Below are 16538 nucleotides of genomic sequence, written 5' to 3'. Positions count from 1 at the left end.
CTCATCAGCTGCATGGACGTGCATAGTGTACACATGCACAGTGCCTACTACCAGCTGTGCATAGGGGTATACATGCACGGTGCTCATCAGCTGCATGGACGTGCATAGTGTACACATGCACGGTGCTTACTACCAGCTGTGCATAGGGGTATTCATGCACGGTGCCCATCAGCTGCATGGACGTGCATAGTGTATACATGCACGGTGCCTACTACCAGCTGTGCATAGGGTATTATTCATGCGGTGCCCATCAGCTGCGTGGACGCGCATAGTGTATACATGCACGGTGCCTACTACCAGCTGTGCATAGGGGTATTCTTCATGGTGCCCATCAGCTGCATGGATGCGCATAGTGTATACATGCACAGTGCCTACCAGTTGCGCATAGGGGTATTCAAGTATGGTGCCCATCAGCTGCTTGTACGGGCATAGCGTATACATGCACGGTGCCTACTACCAGCTGTGCATAAGAGTATTCATACACGGTGCCTATCAGCTGCGTGAACGCGCATAGCGTATACATGACGGTGCCTACTACCAGATGTTCATAGGGGTATTCATGCACGGTGCCTACTACCAGCTGTGCATAAGAGTATACATGCACAGTGCCCATCAGCTGCATGGACGCGCATAGCGTATACATGCACGGTGCCTACTACCAGCTGTCCTTAGAGGTATACATGGACGGTGCCTACTACCAGCTGTGCATAGGGGTATACATACACGGTGCCTACTACCAGCTGTGCATAGGGGTATACATGCACTGTGCCTACTACCAGCTTTGCTTAGAGGTATACATGCACGGTGCCCATCAGCTGCATGGACGCGCATACATGCACGGTGCCTACTACCAGCTTTGCTTAGAGGTATACATGCATGGTGCCCATCAGCTGCATGGACGCGCATAGCGTATACATGCACAGTGCCTACTACCAGCTTTGCTTAGAGGTATACATGCATGGTGCCCATCAGCTGCATGGACGCGCATAGCGTATACATGCACGGTGCCTACTACCAGCTTTACTTGGAGGTATACATGCACGGTGCCAATCAGCTGCATGGACGCGCATAGCGTATACATGCACGGTGCCTACTACCAGCTTTGCTTAGAGGTATACATGCACGGTGCCCATCAGCTGCATGGACGCGCATACATGCACGGTGCCTACTACCAGCTTTGCTTAGAGGTATACATGCATGGTGCCCATCAGCTGCATGGACGCGCATAGCGTATACATGGACGGTGCCTACTACCAGCTGTGCTTAGAGGCATACATGGACGGTACCTACTACCAGCTGTGCTTGGGGGTATACATGCACGATGCCTACTACCAGCTGTGCTTAGAGGTATACATACACGGTGCCTACTACCAGCTGTGCTTAGAGGTATACATGCACGGTGCCTACTAGCTGCGCACACAGCCCAGGAGGCAGTTTCTGGCCAATCACAAGATGCCCAAAGCGCCAATGATGATGCAAACCTTGAGCTCAGGAGGTGAGGTCGCATTCTGGGAGCACAGAGAAGTGCATCCGCTAGCTCCAGCTAACAGCAAGCCCGCAGCAGCACGGGAACTACACGGAGGACAGGCTGGGGACAGGCCCACTTTCTGGCTAAAAGCCACGACTGTCGGCGAAGGGAAGAGTCCGCGCTCTTAAGGCAGGAGTAGTGTGGCGCTTGTACAATGGTTACACTCGGCTTCATGTGCACACGCTGGTCAATGTTCAAGCAGCTGCATTTGTGAACCCAAGTCTATCTGGGCAGAACACGCGTGTGAGCCCAGGGACAACCAATTCTACAGTGCCCATAGAGACTCGTGGAGCTCTGGAAGGATTGCTTGGAGACGATCCTGTAGCTCCCAATGCAGCCTCTCAGCCAGCGCTTTAACAGGATAAAAGCGGGCTCTACCGCGCGATTTGAACCCGCAAAGCTAAGATCATTGGTAGTACTCTGCAAATGCATTGACCCAATGAGCTAAAATACCTCATTGTCACAGCGAATGTGTGTGTCCATTATAGCCCCTCCCCTGTGGACGTAGGACAAGTGCTCAAGATATTATTTTCCAGAATAAGTTTCCTCCGTGCCGCTTGTGTGGAAGCCACATGCGAGAATCCTGCGCTCATCGATGTTGCAGACTCTACAAGCCCCCACCCCCCCACAGTATACTCATTCAATGGTCGCGTAGGAGGATGATGAAAGGAAACAGTGTCATAGGCGGGGGCAGCACCGTGAGGCCTCCAGTCCGACCACCAGTATACACATCCACAGCGGGCGCTCAACCCACTGAACTATCTTACTGCATTTAAAAACAGTTGTAGGATAAGCACACGCATAGAGACCCTGATCTTGCCGTAACCCCCAACCTCCCCCAGCTCCCTCCCCACCCCTCCCACACACACTCCATAGTGGAAACACGATCGCCATCAAGGACAGGGGAAATCCAGCAGGAAAGTGCGACTCACCTCCGGCACAGTGTCTCCTCTGGGGTACTCCCGCCTCCAGGGAGCGAGCCGTCCTAGGGGGATACAGGGCAAGCGACCATCTCCTGGCAGAGAAGAGGGGGCAAACACAGGGCGAGCATTAGACGTGTGTACGCGGCAGATGGCAGAACGGAAACTGAAACTGCAGCGATCGATGTGCCAGGAAGCCTTCCCTCGCCACCCGCCTGCATCATCCGCCCCCAGCCTGGCACAGCGCCCAGTTACAGCGGGACTGGAAGCAGCGCAGACACCCGAGGCAGACACAGCCAAGCGCACTCATAAAACCCAAGACAAGGAAAGGGCTGCAGGCTTCAGCATGCATCACACACATGGCAACATTAATGCCACGGGAGCTGCGGGCACCAGGCTTCACTTCAGCCGCTCGGTAGCTGCACCCAGGCCCCCTGGCCTTCAGCAAGCGGCACCTGGGATAAAGGCTTCTGGCTGGCATCCTCTTTGCGCTTTATTAACTGGAGTGTAATGCTGGCATCGTGTTGCCCACTTCCTGGGATGGCACTCGGGAGCATGGGCGTGAAAAGTCAAGTGACATCACGCCCTGTGAATGTCATCAACTAAGAAAAATAGTATTCAGTCTTAATGTTGAACACTTTAGAACTGTGCAGAAGCAGATGTGGCATGGGGAGAGGGGGCTAATCATTAAAAAAAAGTTGGGACACCTCTGCCATAGCCTGTCTGTTACCCATAGCCATCTCCCTCTCCTGCACCACACACCACTAAGTAGGTGGCCCATGTATCGATTCTCCCATATGTCATTTTAATCCTGTAGTTGCACCTGTATGATATGAAACCTCCTATGCAAGAAATGCGCCCAGATGCCCACGGGCTGGGAGTGCTATACCAATAAACTAAACCAGCCAGTCAGCGCACCCCCCCCTCCAGCCAGCCCCCACAGCTAGATAGCCCCCCCAGCCAGTCGCCCCCTCACATACTTGCCAACCCTACAGATTTAAGCAGTAGGCTACTGCTTTTTAAGCAGTCCTACCGCCTACAGATTTGGGTGACGGATCCGACTGCTTTTTACAGTGGCAGGTGACTTATGTGACTCTAAGGCAGGCTGCTGCTGGACAAAGCATGCAACACATTCCTGTGCAGTGGGCTGGTGATTACTTTGACTGCACTCAGACCAATCCAGTGACCTGGCAGCTGTGACTCTGCCCTGCACTCTGGCCAGGACAGGCCTTAGGTAAACCACTAGGGCAGGCAAGTGGAAGGGCGTGCCGCCGCCACCACACAGCCTCTGCCTATCAGACTGAGGGGGGTATCAGTCCCCATGTCATTCTGTGTTCAACCTGCACTGCAGGACTACACATGTACTGCCCGGGCTGCTGCTACAGAGCAGTGGCAAGCGCTGCCTACCAGCCCTGTGTGATTACCTTCTGTGAAGTTAGGCAATTGAATTTGGTGTTAAGTTACCATTCAGAATTATACATTTTATACATTTGAACATCTTTCCATGTTGTGCTGTTTCATGGGTTGTGTATTAGAATGCTCCAGTGGTGCCAACAATGTATGTTTTGTAGTTTCCTGTGAGGTTATTGTTTTGCTAAGTATTATTTTTGAAACTTAAACAAACCTACATCTTTTTGGACACAGAATGTTGGCAAGTATACAGTCAGCCCCCCCCCCTCAGCCAGCCCCCCCCTCTCAGTCAGCCCCCCTTCCTCAGCCAGCCCCCCCATCCCCCCTCCTGGTGCCAGGGAGTGCGGGTGACGTGTTTCAAGCACTACCCAGTGCCCCCAGACCCTGCCATCGAGTCTCTGGCCCAGTGGCACCACCTAAGCCCTGCCTGCCACCCCGTTTTACCTGCCCCCTGCATGGCCCCCGGTGTCTGGCTCCCCACCGGCCTCAGCGACCCCTCCTGAAGCTCATTTTGGCACAGGATGGAACTTGGCAGGCCACGAGGGTAGCGGGTAATTCCTTCCTACCATACCAGCAGCCACTCACGGCCGGAACCACCCCATGGGTTCCACTACTTCCGGTCCGCAGGGGGGGAAGGCATTCCTAGTAGCACCGGCTCCAGACCGCCGGGCTAGAAGTAGGACTAGGACTGCGCATGCGCGAGGCGCCATCTTGGAACGGGTAGGAAATGCACTTGATCTTTCCAAAAGAGAGCGACCTCTGCACACCCTCTCCCACTAAACTAGCATTAAACAAATAAGAGTACAGGACGAAGAGAAGAGAAAAATAACCCATGAAGACTCTGTGTGCATACTCTTCAAAATATACTGTGTCCCAGTGGGTCCTGGTCACCACACAACCTACCTACCTTACTAAGTGTGGAACGAGGCATACTGGGCCAGGGCACATGTGAGAGGCGCGGGCTCCAGGATTTGCTGAGGCGTGTGCCAAAAAAAAAACAACAACAACCTGCGCCCACATGTTTGCAATGGCCTGAAAGTGACATGACATAACGTAAACTCCATCAATATTATGGTGAGTTCAATAAAATGATGGGACAAAAACCCTCGACCTGTAACAGAAAAGTAAAAGAAAATATAATATAGTCACACCTAATATCTAGTAGCCACTGCTGGTCGCTCAGCAAACCAGCTCAGAGCCACAGAGCAATGCTTTATGGGTATGCAAATTAATACACTTGCATGGGTAGCTCCATGTGAGATAAAGGAACATCAGTCTGTGACACTTGAGGACATCCTAGGAAGCATACAAGCCAACATTTTGGACCACCAAAGGGAGAGGTTTTGTTTCAAAGTGGGAGAAAATTGAACTTTAATAGGGTTAGGATTATTTTAGGAGCGAATAAGTAAAAAACAGCAACGTTTTTGATAGATATAATATGATATTCTATTTGTATTGCGCTCATGCACAAAGGTGTCAGAGCGCGACGAGGCAAGGGAGGGGTAAAAGGGGGGCCAAAACAACGATCCTACTCCGGCCAGTGACATTGATAACGCGCAAGTGCAGGGAAGAGGGAGGGGGGAAAGTGCAAGAGGGAGAGGAGGAGTGGAAAGTGCTGAACACGGGATAAAACAACAACAAGAAGTGCAGCCAGCAGGTGGAATGTGCAAGGTTTAAGCACAGACATGGGGTGTCTAAAAATGCAGGTAAGGGGACGGTAGGGTTGCAGATACAGACCCAAGCGCAAGGGTTGCCAGGAGGCAGTGCAGGTGTGTCACTGGGTGGGCAACAAGCTGGGCCCAAAAATCAGAGGATAAGCAGGTGCCCGGTGCCGAAGTAGACAGATCAGCAGGGCCGGCCTTAAGGGCAGCAGCGCCCAGGGCGAATTGGCGTCCCCACCGAGCCCCCCTGGATAACAGGGGTCGGGGCGGAAGAGGGAGGGGCCACTTTCCTTTTTTTTTTAACATCCTCGCTCTGGCAAGGAGGTTAAATAGGGCACGTTAGCACAGCATTGCCATTGAATGAGCCCGCCGCCGCGGGTTCATTCAATAACAATGAGGCGCCTGCCACTACCCAGCTCGGGGGAGCCCTTGAAAGACTCCCCGGAGCTGGCGTGATGGGGGGGCTAATGGCCCCTTTTCTTGTGAAAAGTGCCCGCGGCGGAGGGGCGCATTTAAATGCACCCACTGCCGTGGGCACATTTTACAGTAAAAGGCCGCCTGCTGCCCCATCTCCCACAACGCCAGCTCGGGGGAGCCCTTGAAAGACTCCCCTGAGCTGGCGTGGGCAAAATGCGCCCTGGGGGCGTGGCACCCCGGGGGATCGCCCGGCTCGCCACCCCTAGGGCCGGCACTACAGATCAGCATGGGTGAGGAAGAGCGAAGGCAGGAACAAAGAGGAAGGTCTTGAGGTGTTTCCGGAACCGGAGATTGGTTCTCAAGTTTCAGAGAGACTGGGAGGCTGTACCAGAGGGAGGCCCCAGCCGAGGAAAGAGATCTACCCCCAACTCATTGCTTGGAAAAGCAACTGACCCTGAAGGAGTTGGAGGTGGAGGAGCGAAGAGCTTGAGTAGGAAGGTATTTAAAGAGGCAGAGTGGAAAGTATTGTGGGCCCAGGCCTCAGAAAGCCTTGTGGACAATGCAGAGGGTTTTGAATTTAATCCCTGCAGCCACTGGGAGCCAATGAAGAGATTTCAGGACTGCAGAGATACAATCCCAGGCCAAGGACAAGTCTCGCAGTCTTGTTCTGGATGAGTTGCAGAGGGCAGAGAGTAGAAGCAGGCAGGTTTAGAAAGAGGCTATTGCAGTAGTCCAGACCCAGAGAGAACCAGAGCTCTAGAGACAGTGAGCTTCTGGGGGAAGGAGAGGAAGGGAAAATACTGGTAGTTTGACTTCTTAGAGACGTCAGAGATGTGAGGAGAAAAGGAGAGTGTGGAGTCGAAGATGACCCTGAGTTTCTTATCCTCACAGGTGGGAGCAGGAAGAGGGCCAAGGCAAGCTGGCCAGAGAGTAACAGGAAAGGAGGGTGCAGGTGTGCATATGAAGAGAATCTCCGTTTTACTGGCATTAAGGCAGAGATCATTGGTGGCACACCACTCCTGGTTAGCCGACAGTCAGAGAGAAGGCGATGAGGTGGCAGAGGGATGTCTGAAAACGAGCTGAGTGTCATCCGCATAGCACTGATAGTGTAGCAGAGAGCGGCAATGCGGTGAGCGAGAGGGGCCAGGTATTGGTTGAAGAGCCAGGGAGAGGGGTTTGACCCCTGGGGAACACCACAGGTAGAACGTGAGCTAGAGTAAATGAAGGACTGAAACTTGGAGCAGAGAGCGGAAATGTGGTGGGCGAGAAAGCCGTGAGTCTCCCACCTGAATCAGGAGGGTTGGCTGTATTTAGGAAGTTACATTATAAGTAGTTGCTAACAGTAAGCCAAGAGAAAAATACCTTTATGATGTGTAATGTATGTATAGGGGTATGGTAGGGAGTCTTCTATAGCACACAATCAGCCAGGTTGGCACGGACACCCAAGAAAAAGTGGACCACTTCTTGCCTCACGACCCTTGACCTCTGATGAATCACCAGAAGTGATGTAATTTGACCTCACCTGAAGGTGACATCCCGGGAAGCGATGTAACAAGACATTTCACCCCTTCACAAAACAGGAAGTGGCATCAAATAGCATTGTTCCTAAGTACACTAATATTTTCACTAATGTGATATACATTTCACACAAGAATAGATCACCATATGTATCATTAATATCTGTGTGGATATATCCATATTGTCAAATTACTGGGAATGCGAGCAGACGTCCAAGGCCAAATGATTATATGTTATTGTATAGTACTTACGCTTAAGCTCTTTTTAATAGATCAAATATGCATACAATATCACTCAACCTGTGTAGGTACTCATTTATTGACCTCAGAAGGATGAAAAGCTGATTTCGCCTTGCTGGGATTCGAACCTGCAAATCCCACACACATGGCAGCAGCGAGCGCTCAACCCACTGAGCTATCATATCAGCTATAGTAAAATGAGCAATTATTCTGTAGTGCATACCATTAAACTGGTAACTGAGATTTACAGCAGACCAGTTAAGTTCATCTGCAGGACTGGTGCAAGATTGGCCGCATGCTGCAGCAGCACGTGAATGAGGCATATAACATGTTACCTTGCTTCGATGAATTATGCCGTTGCAGGTGCTTTTTGTTTGTTTCAAAAAAACGTTTTGTTTTTTTATCAAACCGGCCCAGGCGTGAGTAGAAACCAGCACCCAGGGACTACACATGACAGATGGGCCAATCCGACCCTGCTCGCATGCATTTGGCGGGTGCCACTCGCCATGTAAACAGCTCTCTCACCCGCCATGCCCCTTATATGCCCATATAAGTCAATGGGCTTCACATGCCAAAAAATAAAAATGGGTGTTTTCACCCACCCAGAGTCCACAAAAAGGTTGAGAGGTATGGGGGAAGCAGTGTTTTCAATTCGCATCTGAACATTGCATACTTGGCTGTGAGACAAAGCTCAACTGGCAAGGCGTTTCACAGGGTGGCTTCCAAAATAGCACATGATCGACCGCCCCATTTCACGTACCAGAAATTCTGGCATTTTAAGTATACCCGTGGTTGGGGAGTAAAGGTTGCTGCCTTGTATATAACGAACCAGACGTTGATGAAAAGCCCATGGGCATGAAAGTAATAAGATTGTGCACGAGGCACAGAGTTTTAAAATGCATACTGGTCTCAACCGGAAGCCAATGTAGTCTTCGAAGACTTGACAAAATGTGGTCTATGCAACCCAAACAAAAGAGCACCTTAGCTGCAGTATTTTAAATGATATTAAGTTTATGTTTTTGTGAAAGCCTAGGTAAACAGCTTTACAAAAGTCACGCCCACTACAAATAAAAGCATTGATTAAGTTGCTGGGAAGGGGGCAGCCCCATCACCCCCTAGGCGCTGCTGGGGAGAACTCCCAGATATGCCAGAGGGATACTGGAAGTTCGTGGATTTGGAGGGCCCAACACCCTCCCCCAGGATACACAGACGACTCAGTCAACGGCAAGTTCAAACTGCGGTTTATTACAGACCAAACCAACAGGGATCAGCACAGGAACAGAGAATTATTCATACACATCTCGCTCTTCCTCGGCTCGCAGGCCGGTTTTATTCTCAAATGCCGTCAGCACTTCGTCACAACCGGGGCCCTTCTCCAGAAAACCTATTGGGCCAGGTGATTGGGTACTGAGTATCCTATAACCTATACAGGACACTACAGATGTTATTTTACTGGCCCTTGCATGTCAGGTGGCTGGCCTGTTCCATCCCCAAAGTCTAACTTTACAACATTGTTGCAGAGTGTTGGGCCTACCATTGGTTCTTGCCCGTTGCTACCCACCCGAGGGTACTAGACTTTGATTGGCTACAGCTGACCTACCCAGGCCTGGCACCCAAAATCGTTCTCAGCTCGCTGTGTACCTTTTCAAGTTGATGAGAAAGATTATGCGTCTGTATTGTAACTTGTGTGCACCACTTTTGCCATATGAGAATATTCTCCTGTCCGGCGCAATACTTTGAACCCGAGGAAGGCTCTTTAAGATGAGGTGGTGCTCTTATGGGAAGGATGGAGATGCAGAAATTACTCAAACATCAATAATAAGGTCGACTCAGGAAGTTGGCAAAAGGTACGCTGTTTTATTAACAATTATCTAAAACAGGAGTACAACAGACATCTGCGGATGTCAACAGTATCACGCTCAAAATATTTCATAAAAAACACTCTTTTTATACTAAAAACTCATCACTGATGTCATACTACGTGGCCTATTGTAAAAACCTATGTGGGGCTGTGATTGGGCAATGGGAAACATCTACATATTCTTTCTATGGGGTTTGATGTTGTGATTGGGACTCTACTATCAGGTGGGCAACTACGCCCTCCTCTAGCGCAAATCATCTTCACATCTTCATCGTCACAAAATACACGATGATCTATTGGTTTACAATCTATAGGGCTCTTTGCGACGTGGCCCTCTATCATTAGTTGGCACGCTTGTACCCTTCTGGAATATTCCAATCGCTAGCAGCGCACAAGCTGGTACTCCAGGTGCGGTTGAGTTGGTCTTGACCATACCTCCCCACCCAGTTAGCCCAACATCTATCATCACTCTTACTTTCTGTCATTCAATTAGCCTTTGAACAAGGCCTTGTAGGCTTCACAACTCCTGGGAATATTAGGGAGTATTGGTATACTTACATCTTCTTGCCTCAACGTCATCTGCTCAATTCTATTTTCATCTAGGTCACATGTCTGAAGACCACGATTTGAGCTTCAATTCAATATTAAATGGTTTCAAAATGAATAAAACTTGGCGCTCATTGTCTCTCAGCTGCACTTTGTCAGAAGCTTGGCTCGTCACTTGTATTACTTGTTTTTTGTTTTGTTTTGTTTATTGCATATAAATTGTTAAAACAATTTTTTAGCATAATCTCACAAATTAACAGAATAATATATAAAAGAAAATGTATATAAAGCAATAAAAGAAGTAAATCAAATCTACTCCACTGAACCGGTTTCAAAAGAAATTCTTTCAAGAAATTGGACAAGAGCAATTACATACTTGGGTTTTGAACCATCTATAAACAGAGTCCACCAAACTACAGGGTCAGATGCTCTAAAGTCAGAAAACAAATGTCTAAAGTAGAATGTCCGAAGATCTTTCAGCCCAAGACAACCTGTGACAATATGGATCAAAGTTTCAGGCTCGTTGAGGTTTTTCAGAAGCGACAATGGTTGTCTTCCGACAGACCTCACATAACTTGGATCTCTTTTGTGGGATATAGATTCAGTCGAGTTCGTAAAAAGTTGTCACGTGTTCTTTTGTCTGGGAATTGTTTCAGGTAGGGGCAAACAAAATCCAGTTTCCAACTTTCCAAAGGAAGGTGTGTCACCAATTTGGATCTGGCTGCCAATTGCAATGTTTGAATCCAATCAAAGGTTTTCAATTTAGTTTTGATCCGCTTCGGGTTTAACAAAAGTTGATCAAGTCAGCTGTCTATAGCCTGCAAGCAACTAATCATATCTTGAGACCAGTTCTGAAGAAATGGATTATTATATTGGGTCGTTTCTTCGTACACCAAGTCCAGGATTGGAGATCTTGAGGAGTCTGTTCGATGAGCACTACGTCTTCGGTGTACAACAGCCGGGAAAGAAAAACACCACCCATCTTCGAAGGGAATGATTTTATGGTTTCAAAGGCATCAGGGATGTCCTCCAGGAAAAAGTTAAATGGAGCAGGCGCCGTCAGGCACCCCTGTTTCACCCCTCTCAGGGTTTTGATTTCTTTAGACAGGAACCCTTGTCGATTTAGTGTAACTCTCAAGGTGTTATGAGAGTGTATAGCCTTAATAGGTTCTAAATCCTAAATTCTAATAGGTTCTAGAATGGCTGCCGGACAGTTCTTTTTTCTCAGCTTAGACCAGAGCAGCCCTCTGTCTACCCGATCAAATGCCTGGACAAGGTCCATGAATACCATGTAGATTTTTGGTTTTCGCCGCCTGGAACTTTCTTTCAGTAGCTGAAGCAGGAAGATGTTGACTGCCATGCCCAGGCCCTTAACAAATCCACACTGGAAGTGATCGTAACTATCAGTGGACCTACACCAGTCATGAAAATGGTCCAGGAGGACTGTGCCAAAATGTTTACCTATAACATTGAGGAGAGTGATAGGGTGATAGTTCTTTGGGTCCTTACGATCCCCTTTTTATGAATCAGAACCACTATCGCCCTCCTCCATGAGCTAGGTACTTGATGACTACTGGCGGTCTGACCAAACAAGGACACTATGAAGGCGGCCCAGTCTTCCGCATGATGCGGTCGATGATTTCATTAATGTTGGTGTTGGTGACCCATGGGTCCAGAGTCTTAAAAGACAACACCACGGCCTCTGATGCCATGGTTGGAGTATAGAGCTTTACGCAGTGGCCTATCCATGTTTCCTCATCTATAGGGTTGGACTGGTCCGCCCTTGAGGGCATTCGTCCGGTTTAATAAGTGACCAGAAAGCACAGGGATCTCTTCCCGCCAGCGTTCTCAACATGACCTCAGGATCTTTCTGGTACCTTAGATGTTTGCTCTAATGAAGCCAGTTTTTGTACTTAAGCTGCGCCGACCTTGCATCACTGAGGGCCTTTGAGGAGATCGATCTCTTGGCGATGCGCAACCATTTTCGGGCCACTTTTCTTTTAGACACCAAAACAGGGTCAAACGCGTGAACACCAGGCTTTGTGGTGAGCCCTTTAGATGTCGATTACAACTAAAGTCTTCTAGCAATGGGGAGTATTCCACCGTAGCTGCGGATTTGGGAAATGTGGAAGAAAAAGCTCTAATTTTAGCCGACGACATCCTCAATCACAGTCCCTTATTGCAGGAGTCTACCACAATTGGTGTAAAGTCTCAGACCACACGCCAGAAGTGCACCATTCTAAAAGAAGTAAGTTGTGGTCACTCTGAGGAGTTGAAATTACGAAGGGGAGAAAATTAGTTGACAAATAAATGTAATTTAAAGTGTAGGAGAAGCCCCGACCTTGCCATGTCGGCTGAGCAGGAACATCCCCCCTAGTGTTACCGTTTAGTAGGTGCATGTCTCGAGTTCATCAGTGTGTTCCACTTATCACGTCTCATGTGTTTGGGGTCATCATAGTTCCAAGACTGATTTTGTTTCGTCTGGACAAGGTCAGGGATGTTTAAATCACCAGCGATGATGAAGTATGTAAACTCCTGATCTATGTAGAAATCGTCCAGTCTAGAAGAGATCAGGGTAATGAATAAGTTGTTCGCAATCAATACAGGGTTCCAGTATACATTTAGAATCAAGATTGTAGAGCTAGTGTCGCTTCCTAAGGGTGGAGGGCCACAGTCCAATGCAATCACATTTTCTTGTATAAGGAAATGATGTGACCCAGATTTCAGAAGTTTCAAAGTACTGCCCACTTTCAGTGCCGTAAGTAGGCCAGCTGATGGTCTCCCAACCTTACCCTTCTCAGCCGGTACTATGGACAGGTCAAAACTGTCCAACGTTGGCGGTTTCCGTAGCCATGTTTCCTGAAGATTGATTAAGTCAAAGTCAGCCAGGTTTAAAGTGATTGAACGTGAGAGATGGAGAAAAAGCCTTGGTGTTCCAGGATATAAGTTTCAGCCTGGCTGTTTTGGATAATGATGAAACTGCCAAAAGGTCTCTACCTTGATTTCTGATAGTAGAACTGAGTGGCTAAGAAGAGGATGTAAAGACTGGAGGGGGGGCTGTACTTCGGCTCTCTATATGGTAGAGGAGAGGCACAGAGGACCCCAGCCAAAATTCTCTATTACGGTAGCAATGGACGAGCAATCAAGGCCTAGCTTCCCAGGAGGTGATGCAGGCTGGTTCTTTAGTACAGTGTAGTCCCCAAGTCCCCACAAAGGAATGTCCACACACTGTATTAGTTAAAACACAGTCTTTATATAATTAATATTCAAGGTTATGTACACTATCACAATAACTCACTTTGTGCTCAGAAAATCAACAATGGTAAATATATACAGTTCTAAAGTGGTACCACAATTATTATCAGATCTCATTAAAGTGCATCAACTATACTCTGGTCAAATGTCACACAAATCAATTAATAGAGGTAACCAACAATAGACATAGGAGGAAAGCAGTTGGTTAGAACAATTGGCAGAATACTGGCCCTGTTACCTAGACACAGTTCTGTGTGGAGATCCCCCCACCTGGGCAACCTGTAAAGTAAGAAATGATACAAGCCCAGTCCATATATTGTTCACAACAGTCTTATTTCCTTCTAAAATAGTTCTACCACCCCAATGTACCTGGAATAGCAGTGTTTGTCGTCGGGTCGTAGACGGATCCTTCTTGAGCGGCTCCCTTTAAGGCAGGAGCCAAGGATTGTCGAGATCCCACGAGGAAAAGAATTGAACGACGATGGTGAGGTAGCAGCTTTGTTACTAGCGGTGCTCGGGGACGATAGTTCAGGACCGCAAAGAGTTTGAAGAACTGTGGCCCAGCAAGGGCATCGAGTCGTCAGCGTCTCTGTGGTCTTTAGGTGGCGGGAAACCCACCGGCGGATGCTCCTCGGCGGGTCGGCGGCCTCGGCTTTCTCCAGCAGGCCAAAACGGTCAACGGTGCAGGCGAGAGCGTCTTTGGATCAAATATTACTTAGGCAAAGTGAGCACGGCAGCTCTGGGCTGCGACGGTGGTCGTCGAGGGTGATGGACAGCAGTGTCCGGACGCTTCTCCTTGTGATTCTGCGGCGGTCCCCGTCCGCGGTCGGCAGCCTGTCGTAAGTCTGTCTACCAGGGAGCGCTGGCAAAGATTAGCAGTGCACAATGGTCCCTCTTAGCCCGGGAAGAGGGCGCCTAACCAGGTCCTCTCTGGGTCAGTCCTTGGAGACACAGCAGCTTTCAGATTGGTGAAGTAGAGCAGCAGCAAGACTTCTCTTCCAGCAGGGCTTCAAGGTTAAGCTTCAGTTTCAACTCCAGTTTCTCTTCAGCTTCTGAACACGAATTCTAGCTGTGAGAGGCCCCCAGATATACTAGTTGATCTCCCATTCATTCTGCTGGGTCACACTCAGGCAACCAATCAGTCAAAAGGGCGTTCAAGCAGGCAGGCAGCTAATCAGGTGCATAGTGCATTCAGGCCATTCACTTCTCTCCAGACACTCACAACAAGTTATGTGTATTGGGACAAGTACCCAGCCACTCCACACTGCATTCATACCAGTTTCGGGCAGGGCTGTCTCAGTCATTGTGTCAAACACCAGAAACTAGACATCCACAACAAGAAGTGCATATTGGTCACACACTCCATTCACCCAGGTCCCACCCACAGTGTGTACCCACAACATACAGTCACTGGGAAGGCTCCATCCAGTCTGGCCTGGACTTCACAACAACACCATATATGGAACTTCCACCCAACAGCCAGTCAGGGGGAAGGGACAGAGTCAGGGCTTCCCAGGCCTTTGGGAAAACAAGGAAACAGGCAATGGAAAGCAAGAGGCCACATGGGCCATCTTGTTTCCTATCAGGAATCAACTGATTCCAATGGCAGGATATTCAGGGCACCTGTCAAATTCAGCATGGAGCTGCCACCAGCCCATACCCTGCTCTACACATACCCCATAAGGGTATCCCATGGGTCTGTACACCAAACCAAAAGAGAGAGCTGCACCGCCAGGAGTCCCACATGAACTCCTGGGCAGAAAACAATACAGAACACAAATTAAAAAGGACTACAGGACAAGGACAGGGAGGCCCTGTCCCTCCAATGCATTTCCAGCATCACAGAGGATTGAGACGCCAAAGTGTTGGGCAACCACGACCAGTCGGAGGTAGGCAGATTAGGTCTGTTAATAGATTCCTGTGGATACACACTTCCCACTTGACGGGATGAAAAATCTCGATTAAAAGTCACGTTCAGCTTGAGTTCTGGTCCTGATGAAAATCTACCGATGTTCAAGGGGTCCTGAAACAATAGGGGCAGATGGACCATTGCCCCCCCAAGAGTTGCCCCTTACCGCATGGATGTTTTGTTGTTCTGAGGTCAAAGTTTGCTTGATATTCGTACAGTGGGTCCCCCTCAGAGAGGCGCTTTCTTGTCGTAGGATCGCAGCTTGCTCAGTGTTCATACAGCAAGACAGATCAAATCCCAAAAGTAACAGGCTTTCTGTCGAATTTAGCAACATGTTTTTAATCACTGGAGATGCGAGGTGGAGAAACACTGAGTCCATACGTTTTTTGTCATGAAATTCAATGGGCCTCATTCCGAGGTTGGAGGTAGTCATGGCACCATTAGCACCATGACTACCTCCAATACCAGTACCGCGTCCGCCCTCATTCAATGGGGAGTTACCGGTGTAGTCCGACCTTTGCCGGACTGGTAAATCCCCATTGGAAAAGCCATTCCTCATTCCCATTTCAGCCCCCATAGGGCTCAATGGGAAAAGGGAAGGCGCTATTAACGGTACCGCAAATTGCGGTACCGTTATTAGCTCTGAAGTCCCTTAACGGGCCCCGCCCATAACGCCTGGTAATACCAGGCATTAAGGAAGGGAGCCGCTAAGGGACCTCGGAATAGGGCGCAAAGGGATTACCGGCACCGATGTCCTTAATGGTGCCCGGTATCCCTTTGCGCCCACCTCGTAATGAGACCCAATAAGTTATGTCGGGGTGATTTTCCCGGGGGCTGGCAGAGCCGTCCGCGGACCTCTGGGGCTGGGGAGGCCCCAACTCCTCCCGCGTCCCAAAAGGAGTATGAGACACACCCAAGAGCAAGGTAATAACTGCTGTTTATTAGAGTAACCGCAGGGATACGCTCAGACCGTATGCATCCGGAGAGGCCCTTTTTACAGCAGTATGACGCGCTACTTGCGTCACCTGGTTAAATCATCACAAAACCCATCGCCACTTCGGGTTGGTTTCCCGAGTGGTAAGGTTAGTAAAGTTACCCTATTGGAGGAAATGTTAGTGGATAAGGACGGGTCAGGTAGTACACTTGGGCTGTCCCTAACAGTTGCTACATCGGATTTGTTACACGGGGACCCTTGGTGATTGGCTAAGAGTAATGGCTTCATTGATGAGCCCCTTGTGTTCTGATTGTTCCCCCACCCGAACCCCTAAACCTGG

The 16538-nt window shown here is 49.1% G+C and overlaps 1 protein-coding gene across 1 annotated transcript in view; it reads right to left on the bottom strand.

Moving 5' to 3' along the window:
- Positions 1-4502, bottom strand: part of TTC31 (tetratricopeptide repeat domain 31) — a 317092-nt gene extending 312590 nt beyond the window's left edge. Inside the window, exons 1-2 of the mRNA XM_069632487.1 lie at positions 4303-4502; positions 2461-2543 (exon numbers count right to left, since the gene is read on the bottom strand). Coding sequence (XP_069488588.1) covers positions 2461-2543; positions 4303-4315 — 96 coding nt within the window. The 5' untranslated portion in view covers positions 4316-4502. The remainder of the gene's footprint in view (positions 1-2460; positions 2544-4302) is intronic.
- Positions 4503-16538: the final 12036 nt, after the last annotated feature.

The sequence above is a fragment of the Ambystoma mexicanum genome, chromosome 6q (assembly GCF_040938575.1).
Source record: "Ambystoma mexicanum isolate Mex_15411 chromosome 6q, UKY_AmexF1_1, whole genome shotgun sequence".
NCBI classification, from domain to species: domain Eukaryota; kingdom Metazoa; phylum Chordata; class Amphibia; order Caudata; family Ambystomatidae; genus Ambystoma; species Ambystoma mexicanum.
The sequence above is the reverse complement of the archived record's forward strand: the minus strand, read 5'-3'. Positions and strand labels throughout refer to the sequence as shown.